This window comes from Nicotiana attenuata, unplaced genomic scaffold (genome assembly GCF_001879085.1).
Source record: "Nicotiana attenuata strain UT unplaced genomic scaffold, NIATTr2, whole genome shotgun sequence".
In the NCBI taxonomy this organism is placed as follows: domain Eukaryota; kingdom Viridiplantae; phylum Streptophyta; class Magnoliopsida; order Solanales; family Solanaceae; genus Nicotiana; species Nicotiana attenuata.
This window is the reverse complement of record NW_017671008.1, coordinates 228,371-245,812: the sequence shown is the minus strand read 5'-3', so window position 1 is coordinate 245,812 and position 17,442 is coordinate 228,371. Positions and strand designations below refer to the sequence as shown.

Genomic DNA, 17,442 nt, shown 5'->3' with positions numbered 1-17,442 from the left:
AATCTATTCTAATAACACCCACTCAAAACAAAGCTAAAATTTGATATCTTTTTGCAACAAATAACTAATTGGCTAATATTAGTAATATTTTATCAATTGGACAATTTTTGTAATAAGCTACTTATAAATGGACATAGCTGGTTATTTCCCTAATCTTTATCATTTCCTTCCCAGGGTATTCATTTAGGAACAACTTTTAAAACGAAAAACTTAAAAATAAGTTGACTAATGAGGTATAATAAGAAAATAGAAGTACAACAAATTGAAAATATAACATAGGCCATAAGACATATAGAGTATTTATTATATAAAGATTAGAGTAGTTGAAAAGTTGATGGTAAATGAGAAGGCTAAAACTTTAAATTGACGCATATGGAACTATGTGTCTGCTTCACTTTTTTCTTTTTCTTTTTGTGTTATTCCGAGGTGTATCTCTACAAGGTCTGCTTAATTTTGGAAGAGTACACTCTTCGAATTTCGATACGCATTTTTCTCATAAATTTGATTAATACGAAATCATTTACCATGAAGCCAAATTCATCCATAGCTTCTGTGAGATTGTTAATGTCGATTTAATAATCCAATTAAAAGTTAATCACAAATTCAAACTTTGTGAGTAGATTACAGTACAATTTGTGACAAGCACACTCCGGGCTAAGAAAATTGGTACCAGATATGGCAGCAAGAGGCTGCCCTATACAAAATTGAACAGTCTCTAACCTCTAAACAATAAGAAACTGCTACTACCGAATAAAATGTTACTGTGCCTAAATCATATGAGCAAAATAACTTCCTTGTACATCAAAAATTATAACTTAAGTTGGAAGTCAGCTGGTACCACCTTAACTAAAAGGATTATTACTTTCGTAGTAGGGGTCCGCCTTGCAGCAATTCCTGCTATAGACTTGGGAAAAGCCTCTAGGACACACACAAGGTGAGAGTCGCAGTAATAAAACATGAGTGCCTATGCCACATCCATGGGAGCCACTTTCATCACCATATATTACATGTTACTATTGTCATCTGATGGCACCATGTCCTCAACAACCTCTTTCAAGTTTCAAGCGATCTGTCAGGTTCTTCAATGACCTCTCTACCCAAGTATGAGTATTGTATTTCACATAACTGTCACGGAGATGACCGGGCTTGCACACATAAGCCACCAAGTAATCAGGCAAAACGCAAGGTATCTCGTGCCTTAGGAATTCTTGAACCCACTTATCATAATGGGGCATGGTCTCATCGACAATAGCAAAATCAACACCTGACTTAAGGAACCGAGTGTAAGGAGGTGAAGTTGCTAATATAGTACCATCTCCAGCCTTGACAGCACGTTTTAGTGTATCCTGATTCAAAAAAAAAAAAGGAGCAATCTAGAAACATTCTAGACATGTAGGAATTCAATCTAGCAAGGAATTTGGTGAACAAACAAGTGCAAATTAACTGACCAATGGTGGTACAATGCAATCTCCATATATGATTATCTTCATTCCATAAAATGCACCATGACCAGTTCTCTCCCTCAGAAGCCGCCACTTTCTTGGGGCCTCTAAGTCGATGGCTAAATCTTCTGTCAAGCCCTTTTTGTGCCATTCATATTGTTCTTCATCCAAGAGTCTTCCAGCTTCATTGCTAGCAGTTAAATAATCGGTCTTCAGGATCCACCTGTAAGAACCAACAGACAATCAATTTACCTGTACAAATTGACACTACTTAGGCCATGGTTATTGAGGCATACCTTCCGGAGGCTGCAGCAGCTAAAAACTTTTCAGTTCTGCGAACTGGATGCGGGACAATGAAATGTGTTGCCTGATATGACCATTGATGAGAATCTCTGCACACATTTCCTTTCAAACGTTTGATGACCTTCTCAAACTCCTTTCTTTGTAGCCTATGCCCACTAAGGATAAACCACCTCGGCTCGGTCCCTACTTTTGTAACCTGCAAAGCGTCAGGATTTGCAACATTAGCCTTTAGAGGCTTTATTTTACATTTTGGAGACATTTCGCCAGCCCCCTGTTCAATATATGTTATGCGTTGGCCTCCAATAGCAGGTTCATTCTCCTTCTCCGCGTCCATGGAGTTCAATTCATGATCAGGTGCCAGTGTGGCTTCGCATGTTACAGGTAAACCTTTTCCCTTCCCTAATTCTGCATTCTTCTTTGTCTCGCTTTTGGACTTCTTCCTTTTGGCAACTTCTGTCGAAACTACAGCTCTTTTGGAAGCTAAATTAGTTGTCCTGCTCCTCTTCATCAAATACTTTGGACCTTTGGTTTCTTTCACATCTACATCATTCTCCACAGAAGTTGATTTATTTGACCTAGTCTTCTTCCTGGAAATAGTCTTTTGAGCTTTAGAACTTTTGTTGTCAGAATCATGCCTCACAGCACAATCTTCCACATCAGTCCGATTTACCAACTGGTTCACAGCTGGATTCTTCTCCGTAGAATTAACCCCTGAGTGTGGTGCTCCACCAAACTCTGCTCTTGCGACATTCAACTCATCATACTCTTTGTTTTCTGGAGTCTCAGCATCTCTATTTATGGATTCAGCTGTTTTAATATCTTCATTTCCAGAATCAAAGTGTTTTCTTTTCTCTGTCTCTTTGTTTGATTCTGCAGTATCTGCTGGTGGAACCTCAACCTTTTCACAGCTGGGAACCTCTTGGTGCTTTGTGTTCTTTATGCCCCCACTCACAGAGGGTGCAGACTCATTCGCAGGAACAATCTTGTTAAGAGATATAGTACCTTTCTGATTTCTCGAGTCCCCTTTACATAGACTTTGTCTAGATCCCAGTGTCTTCTTGGAAAGGGATTTTCTCTTTAATGGCTTAGACCCTGACGTAGAATCTCCTACAGCATTTTCCAATTCAGCCAACCGACTGGACTTCTCAATATCTTCACTTTCATTGCCTGGAGATGGATTTTTGGCAGCTTGCAGTTCATTCCTTAAGCCGTTAAGTTCAACAGTAGAATCCTTAGTCTCACATAAGTGAAAATTCACAGGGTCCACATTGCTGCTCAACGTAGTCTTTTTTAACCCCGTGACTGCACAAGTGCCAGCTTGCAATGCATCCTCATCACACTCTTGCTGATTGCCCAGTTTTATGGGATTGGAAATGGAAGAATCACAGTGTTGCGAGGGATCAAGACTTGCACCATTTTCAGAATGGACATTCTTCCCTAATAACAAATGTCTTCCTAACTCTATGCCACGATCTTCTACCAGGCCACGATCTAACATGCTGTCTGGATTATGACTAGTTTTTGAAGAATTGGAGCTACTATATAACATGTCCACCTTCCTTCTCCCAGGGAGCAGACCACTTTGGTCCTTTTCTGCAGAAAACGATTCAGTTCCATCCTGTTCTTTCTCTGAGGAGATGTTCACGTTATCACAATGCTTACTCACCTCATTAATGGGAGGACATCCTGCACTCTCTATTTGTTCCGAGGCCATGGTGAGACCAATTTTTCTAGGATTTTTTCGGGAATAACTTTTAATACAACTGTTTGACAAACATGAGTTAGGAAACTTTTTAGCACTAGTACAAACTGAAGCCGGACTATTTCCATTTAGTGGCATGCTATGCGGCACCTCTTTATTTCTACTCAGAGTGGTGCCAAGGGTCTCAAGATGGCTCTTGTGAGATTTTTCAAAGGATGTAACCAGGTCTGATTTTGATTCCTTGGAAGCACATAACACCAGCTGATCATGGTTTCCAAGATCTGACAAACCTGTAGGTGTGTGTATATCTGAGATGTTTCTACAGATCTCCTGCTTCAAACGGAATTGACTGGGACTCTTTGAATGTTGAGGACTAGTGAAAGAAACTCTCTCTCCGCCTGTGTTTGCAGCAATGTCGTCTTGTTCATCTTCAGAATCCTTGGCTTCGGCTTCCACCATCTCCAACTCATACCCACTGGAGAAAGAGGAAAAAGGCACAATGTGTGACAATGCCACGAGTTTCTTGTTAATATAATTGGGTAGTCAAAATTGAGGCTCACAAACATAAGCATATCGCGACTAGCATTACCTTTGGTTTTTTTGTACCTAATGCCATTTTCATTTGACAGCTCTATAACTTCATTTTAGGAGCACAATGCTTTCATTATTATGTTTGTTGACTCCTTGTTTCCTTGGCACAGGAAGCCACCACAACTAAGAAAGAAAACGAAGCAATAGCATTACCGACCTATGCCATTCTAAGACAATTCGATGACTAAAGTCTGAGAAGGTGCCTCGAAAGTTGTGCACGAGTTCCACCTAGATTGAGCTTAAGCACACATAATAATCCATGTACTTTAAACTATTGATTACATAAGACAAGTTGATGACTGGATACTTCATCAAAAAAAAGACAAGTTGATGACTGGAGTGTCTTATGCAAATTGACCTGATAACCTTAAAAAATTAATCTTTGTGTTGATTGTTTCAAATAGGAATACTGACATATTCTAGAACAGGTTTTCTCAATTTCACAACGTAAAACTTCATATATTCAAGTTCTTTAAAATAAAGGGCAACCTTGTGGACTTCGCACACTGAAACGAACACCAAGGAGACCTCGATTAAAGCCTACCTAAACAAAACAAGATGCCCTCTCATAGAGAGGGCGGACAATTAAAATTCAACGCTTAAAAGGTCTCACCTTTTATCATATGCAGCCTCAGGAAGAATTTCCCAAGCCCTTAAACTGCAGAATAAAAGAGATTAAAAGGAACAGCTTGAGCAACTTGAAAGTAGAAAAGATTCTATCAAGGAAAAGTGACCAAACAGGTATGGTCGCCCAGGCATGTGCGACTTGTATAAAGAATTCTGGCTTACCAATCTTCTAACCACCGGTGATTCACTAGCTTTATCCTCTTCAGTTTCTTGGCAAGCTCATATTTCTCTCCTATCAAATAACGTTGGCTCATTTAATTGTAAAAGAGTAGTAAACAGAACAAAACCAGATACAGTTAAAAGAGAAAAATCAGACTGTATTTGAAGTATCTTTCTTCCTCTCCTGATTTGGTGGAAGAAGCATATTAAAAGGCATAACCAGTTACATGAAAGTGGATTACCGTAACTTAAGGTAATTCACAGCTTGCCATAATGGCAGATAAGAACAGATGTTTTAGCAAGCTCTGATACCTTAAGCTTCGAAGCCTGAAATTTACCACAGTAAACCATACATATAAAGAAAGAACAAAGGATGAAACTTATCAACCACTTCCAGTTTAACACGCCAATTTCACAAATGCAGGTGATCATTAGAGTAGATGCTATGCTAACTGGATTTTTCACTTTGCTGTGAACTACACATGTTCAACACATACCACACATCCAACATTTATGCCTCAGAACCAGTAGTCTACGTGGAATAAATTAGATTTATATTCAAGTATTAAAATGAGGTTAAAGGAGTTTCTCTGTAAAAAGGGGCTTCCGCGACCTGAAACCCCTTTAAACTCCTGCTAGGATAAACTGCCCTGAGCAAAGAAGACAAGAAACTAAGGGAGCAGGTATTACAGTCAGCAGTGCTGCAACAGTAGAAACAGGTTTACCCTCAAATTTGTAGCAAATAAGATGTGTGACTTTGTGTGAAACCAATGGCTTTGAAAAATTTGCACCCATCAGCCCAACCATTGTCTGGAAGAAGAAGCAACCAAATAGCAAGGTGACATGAGAAATAATTGAGAAGCCACTGTTTAATTTTCTTTTTTAAGAAAGATATAATAGAGTTTAAGGAAACAAGAGTTGAAATCTACAAACCATAATATCATCTCGGTCTTGTCGTTGATATCCGGTTAAGCACAGAATTAGCGACTTAGCACCTGGGATTCCATTCAAATCTCTCAGAGGTCTGTACATCATCTGTAAGAAACATAGTGAATATTCTGAGTTATATCAACCATATTTCGCGTTTGGGGTTTGGAGGGAAAGGAGGTACACTGTCAGCTATTTAAAGGGCCTATCACAAGTTCAGACACAGAGCAAAGAATACAAATGATCCAGCAGAGAAAATTTTGAGCTCTTATAAATACATGAAGACATTCATGTGGAACTTTAAAGGAGCAATACACAGGCTAATGGATACATTTATGACGCCATTAAAATTCAAAGTAGTTAGTTAGTTAGCAGAAATTTTGTAAATATCTGCCTTGCACAGTATTTCCAAGTCTGCTTTCTCCCTAAATATAAAAAACAAATGTTGGCACCTGAACGTACTTCACAATGGATCAGATATACAGCCTTCTGGGAAAGCAAAATGATGTGAAATGAAGCTGGACTCACGAACATAACTTAAACATCCATTCGTGCACCATAGTGACATTCGAAGGAATAGAACAAGCAACTCTCACAGAGAAATGTGCGTATAGAGTCAATCGGCAAAAATGCTAATTCTATTGTACAATTGAAGACACTAATTGCAGTCATTATCGTAAACATTCAACTATAACCACACGTTCAACTTTGAATAGACTCAAAGAAAGCATTTTCCAATTCATAAACATGTCATATTTATGACATAAAGACATTTCCCAACGAACTCACAGAAAGGTGATCGGAAGCCATTCCCACATCAAAACTGTGCTCAACCCATAAGCTTGTGACTAGAACTTTTCCATCCCGTCGGGCAGCAACACATATGGGATCGTCCTAAACATAAAGAGTCAGTGCCCAGTTTCATTAATAATGGTAAGATATCTAAGTGAAAAATTAAAAAAAGCTGGGATAAGTTGATCAATAAAGAGAATCTTATAAACACATGAACACATAAATTCATATAATTAATTGATCGACATAATACGGAGGAACAATGACTGAAAACAAGAACTAACGAAATTGCAAAATGAGAAAAATAATAAATTTGGTACAAAATGAGCTATTTGTGTACTTACATAAACAATTCTATCTACAATAAGGTGTGTGCAATCCGGTCCATATTCTCTCGCGTCAACTCCACCACCATCCAAAAGCTTTGACCGAATCTTCAAACAAATAGTGAAGAAGGTTAAGAGTAGAGCAATGAAAGCAACATCCAAACACTTTGAACAGTGGAAATACAAATTATTGAACTTTCCAAATTAGGGGATGAATGGGTAAAACCTGCTCTTTTCTTAGAGAGTCGAATCCGAAAAGAAAAAAACGAACACCGATGAAGATTCTGGAGAAGTCTCCGTGTAACATATCTTGGTTGATTTCTGCCATTGAAATTCCTATCAAATATATTAACAAAATTCAGAGTTTCCTTTTAATAAAATGTAAGAACCCTAGAACTGATACTGTGGAATTAGGAATAATTGAGTTTTCTAAATCACAGGAGGGGTCTTTTCATTTTCAGTGGCTTCTCTTTTGAAAAAAAAAAATGGATTTCAATGGCGCCTGGCGGGAGATAAAATTCGGTCGAGTAAAAACGCACAGAAAATATACACGTGTCTTATTACGTGTCTTTTGGGCCATGGGCCACCGCCTTTTACTATTGTTGGGCTACAGAAACCCATCCCAACCAAAAGGACCAAGAAATAAAGAAAATAAATAAAAAGAAAAAAAAATGAAGGAGTTAAATTTGAATATAAAATAAGTTTTGATAAAAATAATAATAATACGATTTAGGTAAAAATAAATGAATAAAGGAAAAAAACAAGAAGAAAACTAGAAAAAAGAAAAAGAGAAAAGAAAGAAAAAAAGAAAAAAAGAAAAGAAGCTAGAAATAAAAAAAAAATTAGAGAAAAAAGAGAAAAAGTTTCACAAAAATTAATATGGGTAGGAAATATAATTAGTTTGATGGGTAGAAAAATAAATAGATAGATAAGGGTAAATAGTTTTTTTTTTTTGTAGGTAACTTTGTCATTCTCCCCAGCGCATTAGTACAGTGTAACAGTAAGTTTGTATCTTTTCTTCTATTTTCACTAATAAAATAATAAACATTTTATAAATAATGTCTATAGATGATTTTTTATTTTGCTTTCTATCAATGTTATACGTAAATTTCCTTTTTCATTGAGAAAAAAATAAAAAGAGATGTATATTTTTAGCCGCTTCCAAAAATAATAGACGATAAAATGTATAGTTTTTTGTCACGATCCGGAATTCCTACCGTCGGGGCCGTGATGGCGCCTAAAATTTCACTTGCTAGGCAAGCCAACATTAGAGATTATTGAGCCAAGTTCTTAAACCTTTCAGTGATTAACAACAATTAAGCCATAACAAGTTAAAAGAGTGCGAAAATCCATAACAATCTTAATATTTATACACAACTACCTAGAATATGGAGTCACAATCCACGAACTTCTAAGATTTAACTACAAGTAATTGTCCGAAGGAAATACAATTATTTTCGATACAAATGAAACGGTAAAGAGAATGTATAGGAGGGGACGCCAGGGCCTGCGGATGCCAACAAGACTACCTTGGGTCTCCGATCAGATGAAGCCAGTAGCTAAACTCAGGATCAACTCGGTCCAGTACCAAAATCTGCACAAAAAGTGCAGTATCAGTACAACCGACCCCATGTACTAGTAAGTGTCGAGTCTAACCTCGGCGAAGTAGTGACGAGGCTAGGACAAGACCCCACAAAACAAACCTGTGCAGTATAACAATATATATACCAATAACAACAATAACAAAAATGAGACAAGTAATATTGGGAGGGGGGACATGCTGAGGGGATCACAAAGATAAAGAATCAAAGCAGTGATAAGGACTTGATCAACCAATATGCCTTAAACAGATAGAAACAAGTAAGTACGGTAAAGGAAATTGCACGGCATCACCCTTCGTGCTTTTAGTCTCAACCTCACCATAAGAAATAAATTAAACGGCACGGCATCACCCTTCGTGCATTAAGACTCACAAACACATGGCACGGCATCACCCTTCGTGCATTAACACTCTCCCTAACCAAAACAAGGAACAATAACAACATGGAGATAGAAATATCAAGAACAAGTCTTACTTCAATATTTGGTTTCACAATACTAACCTCAACTTTGAAACAATACTCAATCAATATCAAGGTCCATAAACATTATAAGAATGTTCAACATAACGAGTAGCTAGTCTAAGCATGGACAATATGATCATAGAAAGCAACAATTACACGAATAAGACACACTCGCATGCTATAACTCGACAACAACGCATAGGTACTCGTCACCTCACCTATACGTTGTACCTAACAGTCGAATACATAGCAAATAAACAAATAATACCTAATCCCTCAAGCCAAGGTTAACCACGACACTTACCTTGCTCCAACGGCCAAACTCAAAGCTCAACCACTGCTTTTCCCTTCAAACAAGTCTCCGGACAATAGAATCTAGCAAATTACCAACCAAACGATTCAATTTAATCCTTAGGAACTACCCACGATTGCAAAGAATTCAATTTAGGCCATTTTTGAAAAAAGTCAACAAAAGTCAACACCCGGGCCCACTTGGTCTAAACCCAAAATTCGGACCAAAATCCGATTACCCATTCACCCCCGAGCCCGGATATATAAATTGATTTTGGAATCCGACCTCAATTTGAGATCTAAATCCCCACTTTATCAAATCCCTAGTTTCTATCCAAAAAATCCCCAATTCCACAATGAAAACCTCAAATTTTAGGTTGGAATCTTGTAAAATAAAGTGAAAGATTGAAAGAAACTAGTTTAGAATCACTCACCAGGTTATGGGGAAGAAATGGCCTTTGGAAAATCGCCTCTTGTGGTTTACATTTTGAAAATTTGAAGAATGGGAGAAAAATCCCGTCTAAGTTAAGTTTTGTTCAGCTGCAGATGTCGCATTTGCGACCTGAGCTTCACAATTGCGAGGGGACTATCGCACATGCAAAGCCCTTCGCACCTCTCTCGCCTTCGCAAATGCGAAGGTTAGTTCGCAAATGCGAACATCCCACTTCGTAATTGCGATAGAAATGATCGCATTTGCGATCATGCCCTTCCCAGACTCACTTCGCAAATGCGAAGCTTTTCTCGCAATTGCGAGGACTGCTTGGCCCTGCTACTCTTCGCATTTACGATGAGTAGCTCGAAATGCAAAGATGTCATGCTCGCAAATGCGAACTCTGATCTTGCAAATGCGAGATCGGAGGCCAACACCAGAACTGGAACACCAGCAACATCTCTAAGTCCAAATTTAACTCCGTAGCCTATCCGAAACTCACCCGAGCCCTTGGGGCTCCAAACCAAACATGCACACAAGTCTTAAAACATCATACGAACTTGCTCGCGTGATCAAATCGCCAAAATAACACCTAGAACTACGAATTTAGCACCAAATCATATGAAATTTTCAAGAAAACTTTAAAACTTCTAATTTCTCAACCGGACGTCCGAATAACGTCAAACCAACTCCGTTTCTCACCAAATTTCACAGACAATTCATAAATAGGGTATTGGACCTATACCGGGTTTCGAAACTAAAATACAGACCCGATATCAAAAAAGTCAAACCTTGGTCAAACATTTCCATTTCATTAAGTCTTTAACTTTCAAATTTAGACAAAGTTCAATATCTCGAGCTAGGGACTTCCGATTTCGGGCTTACGCCCAAGTCCCAAATTATGATACAGACCCACGGGACCGTCAAGACACGAATACAGGTCCGTTTACCAAAAATATTGACTGAAGACAACTCAAAAAAAGTTTTTTGGCAAAATTTCTTATTTTCATCAACTTTTAACATAAAAGCTTTTCGGAAACACGCCCAGACTGCGCACGCAAATCGAGGAGGGTAAGAATGAGATTTTTAAAGCTTAAAAGCACAGAGTTGAGTTCTAAAACATAATATGACCTTTCGGGTCATCACATTCTCCACCTCTAAAAGAATCGTTTGTCCTCGAACGGACATAGAAAAGTACCTGCACTGGTGAAAAGGTGGGGTCCTGTCCGTCTGAGGATAAAATATTGTGCTCAGCTCAACCCGTGTGCCCAACTCACACTGTACTGCCCTCCATAAATGCGAGGTAAACTGCGTACCTCGATCAGAAATGATAGACACGGGCACACCGTGAAGACAAACGATCTCGGGGATATAAATCTCTGCTAGTCGCTTTGAATAATAGGTAACTGCCTTAGGAATGAAATGCGCTGACTTGGTCAGTCTATCCATAAAAACCCTAACTGCATCAAACTTCCGCTGAGTCTGTGGGAGTCGAACAACGAAGTCCATTGTGGTATGCTCCCACTTACACTCAGGAATCTATATCTTCTGAAGCAAACCACCAGGTCTATGATGCTCGTACTTTACTTGCTGACAATTTAGACACCGAGCCGCATATGCCACTGTATCTTTCTTCATTATCCTCCACCAATAATGCTGCCGCAAATCCTGATACATCTTGGCGGAGCCCGGATGAATAGAATACCAGGAATTGTGGGCATCTTCTAGAATCAACTCACGAAGGCCATCCTCATTAGGCACACAAACACGACCCTGCATCCCCAAAACTCTATCATCTCCAACCGTAACCTGCTTGGCATCACCGTGCCGCACTGTGTCCTCAAGGACAAGCAAATAAGGGTCATCATACTGCCGCTCCCTGATGCACTCAAACAATGAAGACCGAGTGACCGTACAAGCTAAAACACGATCGGGCTCAGAAACATCCAACCGTACGAACTGATTGGACAAGGCCTGAACATCTAATGCAAGCGGTCTCTCACCGACTAGAATGTATGCAAGGCTACCCATACTAGCTGACTTTCTAGTCAACGCATCGGCCACCATGTTGGCCTTCCCGGGATGATACAAGATGGTGATACCATAGTCCTTCAATAGCTCTACCACCTCCTCTGCCTTAAATTGAGCTCATTTTGCTTGATCAATTACTGCACCTCCGATGATCCATGAATACCTCAGACGACACGCCATAAAGATAGTGCCTCCAAATCTTCAGTGCATGAACAATGGCTGCCATCTCTAAGTTATGAACAGGGTAATTCTTCTCGTGAACCTTTATCTGCCGCGACGCATGTGCAATCACCCTGCCATTCTGCATCAATATCGCACAAAGTCCAATACGAGATGCGTTATAATATATTGTATAAGGCCCTGAACCTGTGAGTAACACCAACACCGGCGCCGTAGTCAAAATAATCTTGAGCTTCTAAAAGCTCGCCTCACTAGTCTGACCATCTGAACGGGTCACCCTTCTGGGCAACCTGGTCAACGGGGCTGCTATAGATGAAAACCCCTCCACAAACTGACGGCAATAACCCGCCAATCCCAAGAAACTCTAAATCTCCATGTATGATGTGGGTCTAGGCCAATTATTGATTGCCTCAATCTTCTTAGGATCCACCTGAATACCCTTTACTGATACAACGTGCCCCAAGAAGGCGACTAAGCTCAACCAAAACTCACATTTTGAAAACTTAGCATATAACTAGCTATCTCTCAAAGTCTGAAGAACGATCCGAAGGTGCTGCTCATGCTCCTCTCGGCTGCGGGAGTAGATCAAAATATCATCAATAAACACAATCACAAAGGAATCCAAATAGGGCTTGAACACCCGGTTCATCAAATCCATAAATGCTGCTTAGGCATTTGTTAGCCCAAATAACATCACTAGAAACTCATAATGCCCGTACCGAGTCCGAAAAGCCGTCTTAGGGACATGGGATGCCCTAATCCTCAACTGATGATAGCCAGACCTCAAATCAATCTTTGAAAACATTTTGGCACCCTGAAGCTGATCAAATAAGTCGTCAATTCTTAGCAATGGATACTTGTTCTTGATGGTGACTTTATTCAACTGCCGATAATCTATGCATCCTCATCGATCCATACTTCTTCTTCACAAACAACAAGGGCGCACCTCAGGGCGAGACACTAGGTCTAATAAAGCCCTTATCAAGCAAATCTTGCAACTGCACATTCAATTCTTTCAACTCTGGCGGGGCCATACGGTATGGCGGAATGGAAATGGGTTGAGTGTCCGGGGCCAAATCAATATAGAAGTCAATATCCCTATCGGGTGGCATCCCCGGCAGGTCTGCAGGAAACATCTCTAGAAACTCACGAACGACCGGTACTGAATCCATGGAAGGAACCTCCGCACTAGAATTGCTGACATAAGCCAAATAAGCTAAACACCCCTTCTCGACCATATGCCGAGCCTTCATGTAAGAGATAACCCTGATGGTAGAATGACCACGAGTCCCTCTATACTATAATCGAGGCAACCCCGGAAAGGCTAAGGTCACCGTCTTAGCGTGACAATCTAATATAGCATGATAAGGTGACAGCTAGTCCATCCCCAAAATGACATCAAAATCGACCATATCGAGAAGTAGGAGATCTACACGAGTCTCAAGGCTCCCAATGGTAACGACACACGAACATTAAATGTGATCTACAACAATAGAATCCCCTATAGGGGGTGGACACATACACATGAGCACCCAAAGAATCACGAGGCACAACCAAATACGAAGCAACATAGGATGACACATACAAATAAGTAGAAACCAGATAATATTACTAAAGCATCCCTACTGCAAACTGAAACTGTACCTGTGATAATCGCGTCAGATGACTCAACCTCAGGCCTAGCTAGAAAAGCATAGCATCGACGATGGCCCCACCACTCTGAACTACATCTCAAGGACGGGCCCTGGCTGGCTGGCCTCCACCTCTAGCGGCCTGACCTCCACCTCTAACGCCCCGACCTCCACCTCTAGCTGTCTGAACCCTACCTCTAGCTGGCTGGGGGGAAGGTGAATCGCCTGGTGCTGGAACCATGGCATGAGAACTCTGATGCTGAGAACTGCTCGATACTCGAGGTCAAATCCTAGCAATGTGCCTCGGATCACCACAAATATAACAAGACCTTGGCTGCTGAGATTGCTGACCCTAAAACAGACCTTGTCGCCCCGGGTAACCACCCTAAAAACTCTGGAGCAGAAATGCACTGACAGGAGCTGGTGGTGCAATGTAGGCTAGCTGATCGGAATAATGCATATGAGGGACACGACCACCTGAAGCACCGTGAGAAGCCTGGAGTGCTGAATGAAACGGTCTAAGAGGATGGCCTCTACTATAAGTACCCCTGCCTCCAGACGAGGCACCACTGAATCCACTAGAATGATGAGGTCTCATGTCAGATCCCTCATCACTCCCTGAGCTAGTATCATCTCGACTCGCCTGGAAACATTGGCAGTCGTCTGAAAAGAAATCTCACTCCTAGTCTCCTTAGCCATCTGCAATCTGATAGGCTGAACACGTCCCTCAATAAACCTCCTCCTCTCTCTCTCTCTCTCTCTCTCTCTCTCTCTCTCTCTCTCTCTCTCTCTCTCTCTCGATAGAAGCAGAAGAATAGTATGACGGGTCAAATCTGCAAACCGGGTCTCGTACTGAGTGACAGTCATAGAGCCCTGCTGAAGACGTCGAACTGCCTCCGATAGTCCTCTCTCAATGTGACATGAAGAAACTTCTCAAGACATAACTGAGAGAATTGGTCCCAAGTGAGAGCCAGCGACCCAACTGGTCTAGTCAACATTTAATCCCTCCACCATTTCTTGGTGGAACCCGAAAACCGGAATGCGGTGAAATCAACCCCATGGGTCTCCACTATGCCCATGTTCCGTAACACCCATGACAATTGTCCAGATAGTCCCGGAGGTCCTTTGAAGATGCACCGCTGAAGTGAATTGGGAAAAGCTTGGTAAACCTATCCAATCTCGATAAAGCCTCTGATGACCTAACTGATCCATCACCGGTCTGTGCCGCAACACCTGGTTGTACTACCCCAACGGGCTAAGCTGCTGAAGTCTGAAACTGGGGAGCCATCTGATCCGGAATGTGAGTAGTGGGAGTTTGTGCTCCTCCCCCGGCCTAAGAGATGGCTGGTGCTACAGGAAATGTGTCGGCATGTTCCACACTCTTCATAAGGCCCACTAGACGGACCAAAGCATCTTGAAGTACCGGGGTGGCGATGAACCCCTCTGGGACCTGAGCTGGTCCTGCTGGGACAGTCTGGGCTGGAGCCTCCCCATCAAACTCTACCCGAGACTCCACCGCTGGTGCTGCTGCACGGGATCTAGGCTGAGCCCTGCCCCTGCCTCGGCCTTTGACACGACCTCGGCCTCTTCTTCTGCCCTCGTAGGAGCTGCCACTGGGGCTCTGGCTGCTGCTCAGATGAAGATGCGGTACATGTTCTCGCCATCTGCGAAAAAAACAAGAGTAGAAGAGTTCGATTAGCACTGAGAGAACAAAATCGCACGACAAGAAGAATAGAAGTGACGTTGTTCCTAAACTTTGTAGCCTCTAAGAGATAAGTACAGACGTCTCCGTACCGATCCCCAGACTCTACTAAGCCTACTCGTGAATTGTGAGACCTAGGCAACCTAGTGCTCTATACCAACTTGTCATGACCCAGAATTCCCACCGTCGGGACCGTGATGGCGCCTAATATTTTACATGCTAAGCAAGCCTACCTAAGATATTATCAAGCCAAGTTCTTAAACCTTTCAGTGATTAACAACAATTAAGCCATAACAAGTTAAAAGAGAGCGGAAATCCATAACAATCTTAATATTTATACACAACTACCTAGAATCTGGAGTCACAATCCACGAACTTCTAAGATTTAACTACAAGTAATTTGTCAAAAGGAAATACGTTTGTTTTCGATACAAATGAAACAGTAAAGAGAATGTATAGTAGGGGACGCCAGGGTCTGCGGACGCCAACAAGACTACCTTGGGTCTCCGATCAGATGAAGCCAGCAGCTAAACTCAGGATCAACTCGGTCCAGTACCAAAATCTGCACAAAAAAGTGCAGTATCAGTACAACCGACCCCATGTACTGGTAAGTGTCGAGTCTAACCTCGGTGAAGTAGTGACGAGGATAGGACAAGATACCACAAAACAAACCTGTGAAGTATAATAATATATATACCAATAACAGCAATAACAGAAACGAGACAAGTAATATTGGGAGGGGGGACATGCTGAGGGAATCACAAGATAAATAATCAAAGCAGTGATAAGGACTTGATCAACTAATATGCCTTAAATAGATAGAAACAAGTAAGCACGGTAAAGGAAACTGCACAACATCATCCTTCGTGCTTTTACTCTCAACCTCACCATACGAAACAAATGAAACGGCACGATATCACCCTTCGTGCATTAACATCTCTCATAACATGGCACGACATCACCCATTCGTGCATTAACACTCACAATATGGCACGACATTACCCTTCGTGCATTAACACTCACAAAACATGGCACGGCATCACCCTTCGTACATTAACACACCAAAACAAGGAACAATAACAACAGGGAGATAGAAATATCAAGAACAAGTCTTACTTTAGCATTTGGTTTCACAATACAAACCTCAACTTTCAATCAATACCAAGGTCCGTAAACATGTAAGAATGTTCAACATAACGAGTAGCTTGTCTGAGCATGGACAATATGATAAGAGAAAGCAACAATTACAAGAATAAGACCCACTCGCATGCTATAACTCGACAACAACGCAGAGGTACTCGTCACCTCACCTATATGTTGTACCTAACACTCAAACACATAGCAAATACACAAATAATACCTAATCCCTCAAGCCAAGGCTAACCGCGACACTTATCTCGCTCCAACGACCAAACTTAAAGCTCAACCATAACTTTTCCCTTCAAACAAGCCTCCGAACAATAGAATCTAGCAAATTACCACCCAAACGATTCAGTTTAATCCTTAGAAACTACCCACGATTGCAAAGAATTCAATTTAGGCTATTTTTGAAAAAGTCAACAAAAGTCAACACCCGGGCTCGCTTGATCCAAACCCGAAATTCGGATCAAAACCCGATTACCCATTCACCCCCGAGCCCGGATATATAATTGGTTTTGGAATCCGACCTCAATTTGAGGTCTAAATCCCCAATTTATCAAATCCCTAGTTTCTACCCAAAAATCCCCAATTCCACCATGAAAACCTCAAATTTGAGGTTGAAACCTTGTAAAATAAAGTGAAAAATTGAAAGAAACTAGTTTAGAATAACTTACCAAGGTTTTGGGGGAAGAAATGGTCTTTGGAAAATCGCCTCATGTGGTTTAGCTTTTGAAAATTTGAATGGGAGAAAAATCCCGTATAAGTTAAGTTTTGTTCAGCTACAGATGTCGCATTTGCGACCTGTGCTTCGCAAATGCGAGGGGCCTATCGCAAATGCGAAGTCCTTCGCACCTCTACTGCCTTCGCAAATGCGAAGGTTAGTTCGCAAATGCGAACATCCCACTTCGTAATTGCGTCAGAATGATCAGATTTGCCATCATGCCTCCCCATACTCACTTCGCAAATGCAAAGCTTTTCTCGCAATTGCGAGGACTGCCTGGCCCAGCTACTATTTGTATTTGCGATGAGTAGCTCGCAAATGCGAAGGTGTCATTTAGGGATGTGCATGAATCGGATCGGATTTAGCATATTTCGAATTGATATT

At 41.1% G+C, this 17,442-nt stretch overlaps 1 protein-coding gene across 3 annotated transcripts; it reads right to left on the bottom strand.

Annotated features, from left to right (window-relative positions):
- Positions 1–556: 556 nt before the first annotated feature.
- On the bottom strand, positions 557–7,365 carry LOC109205181 (BRCT domain-containing protein At4g02110-like). Of its 3 annotated transcripts, XM_019367859.1 has the most exons (10): positions 7,096–7,365; positions 6,888–6,977; positions 6,541–6,645; positions 5,758–5,859; positions 5,550–5,634; positions 4,828–4,897; positions 4,652–4,696; positions 1,739–3,922; positions 1,449–1,665; positions 557–1,346 (listed from the first exon to the last, which is right to left on the bottom strand). In XM_019367859.1, the coding sequence occupies exons 1-10, from the start codon at positions 7,195–7,197 to the stop codon at positions 1,041–1,043; spliced, it is 3,306 nt and encodes a 1,101-aa protein (XP_019223404.1). In that variant the 5' UTR covers positions 7,198–7,365; the 3' UTR covers positions 557–1,040. The 3 variants fall into 3 exon arrangements, with proteins under 3 accessions (XP_019223404.1, XP_019223405.1, XP_019223407.1); XM_019367860.1 differs by lacking the exons at positions 5,550–5,634; positions 5,758–5,859; positions 6,541–6,645; positions 6,888–6,977; positions 7,096–7,365 and adding an exon at positions 5,067–5,137; XM_019367862.1 differs by lacking the exons at positions 4,652–4,696; positions 4,828–4,897; positions 5,550–5,634; ... (2 more) ...; positions 6,888–6,977; positions 7,096–7,365 and adding an exon at positions 4,037–4,126.
- Between the last annotated feature and the right edge of the window lie 10,077 nt (positions 7,366–17,442).

Bases quoted from the DNA above. Each gene is read 5' to 3' on its own strand.
- LOC109205181 (XM_019367859.1), bottom strand. From the start codon at position 7,197: ATGGCAGAAATCAACCAAGATATGTTACACGGAGACTTCTCCAGAATC. The intron at 6,646-6,887 runs GTAAGTACACAA...CTTTATGTTTAG, and splicing joins TTGTAGATAGAATTGTTTAT to GACGATCCCATATGTGTTGC. The intron at 4,898-5,549 runs GTAAACCTGTTT...GTTATTTGATAG, and splicing joins TATTTGCTACAAATTTGAGG to GAGAGAAATATGAGCTTGCC.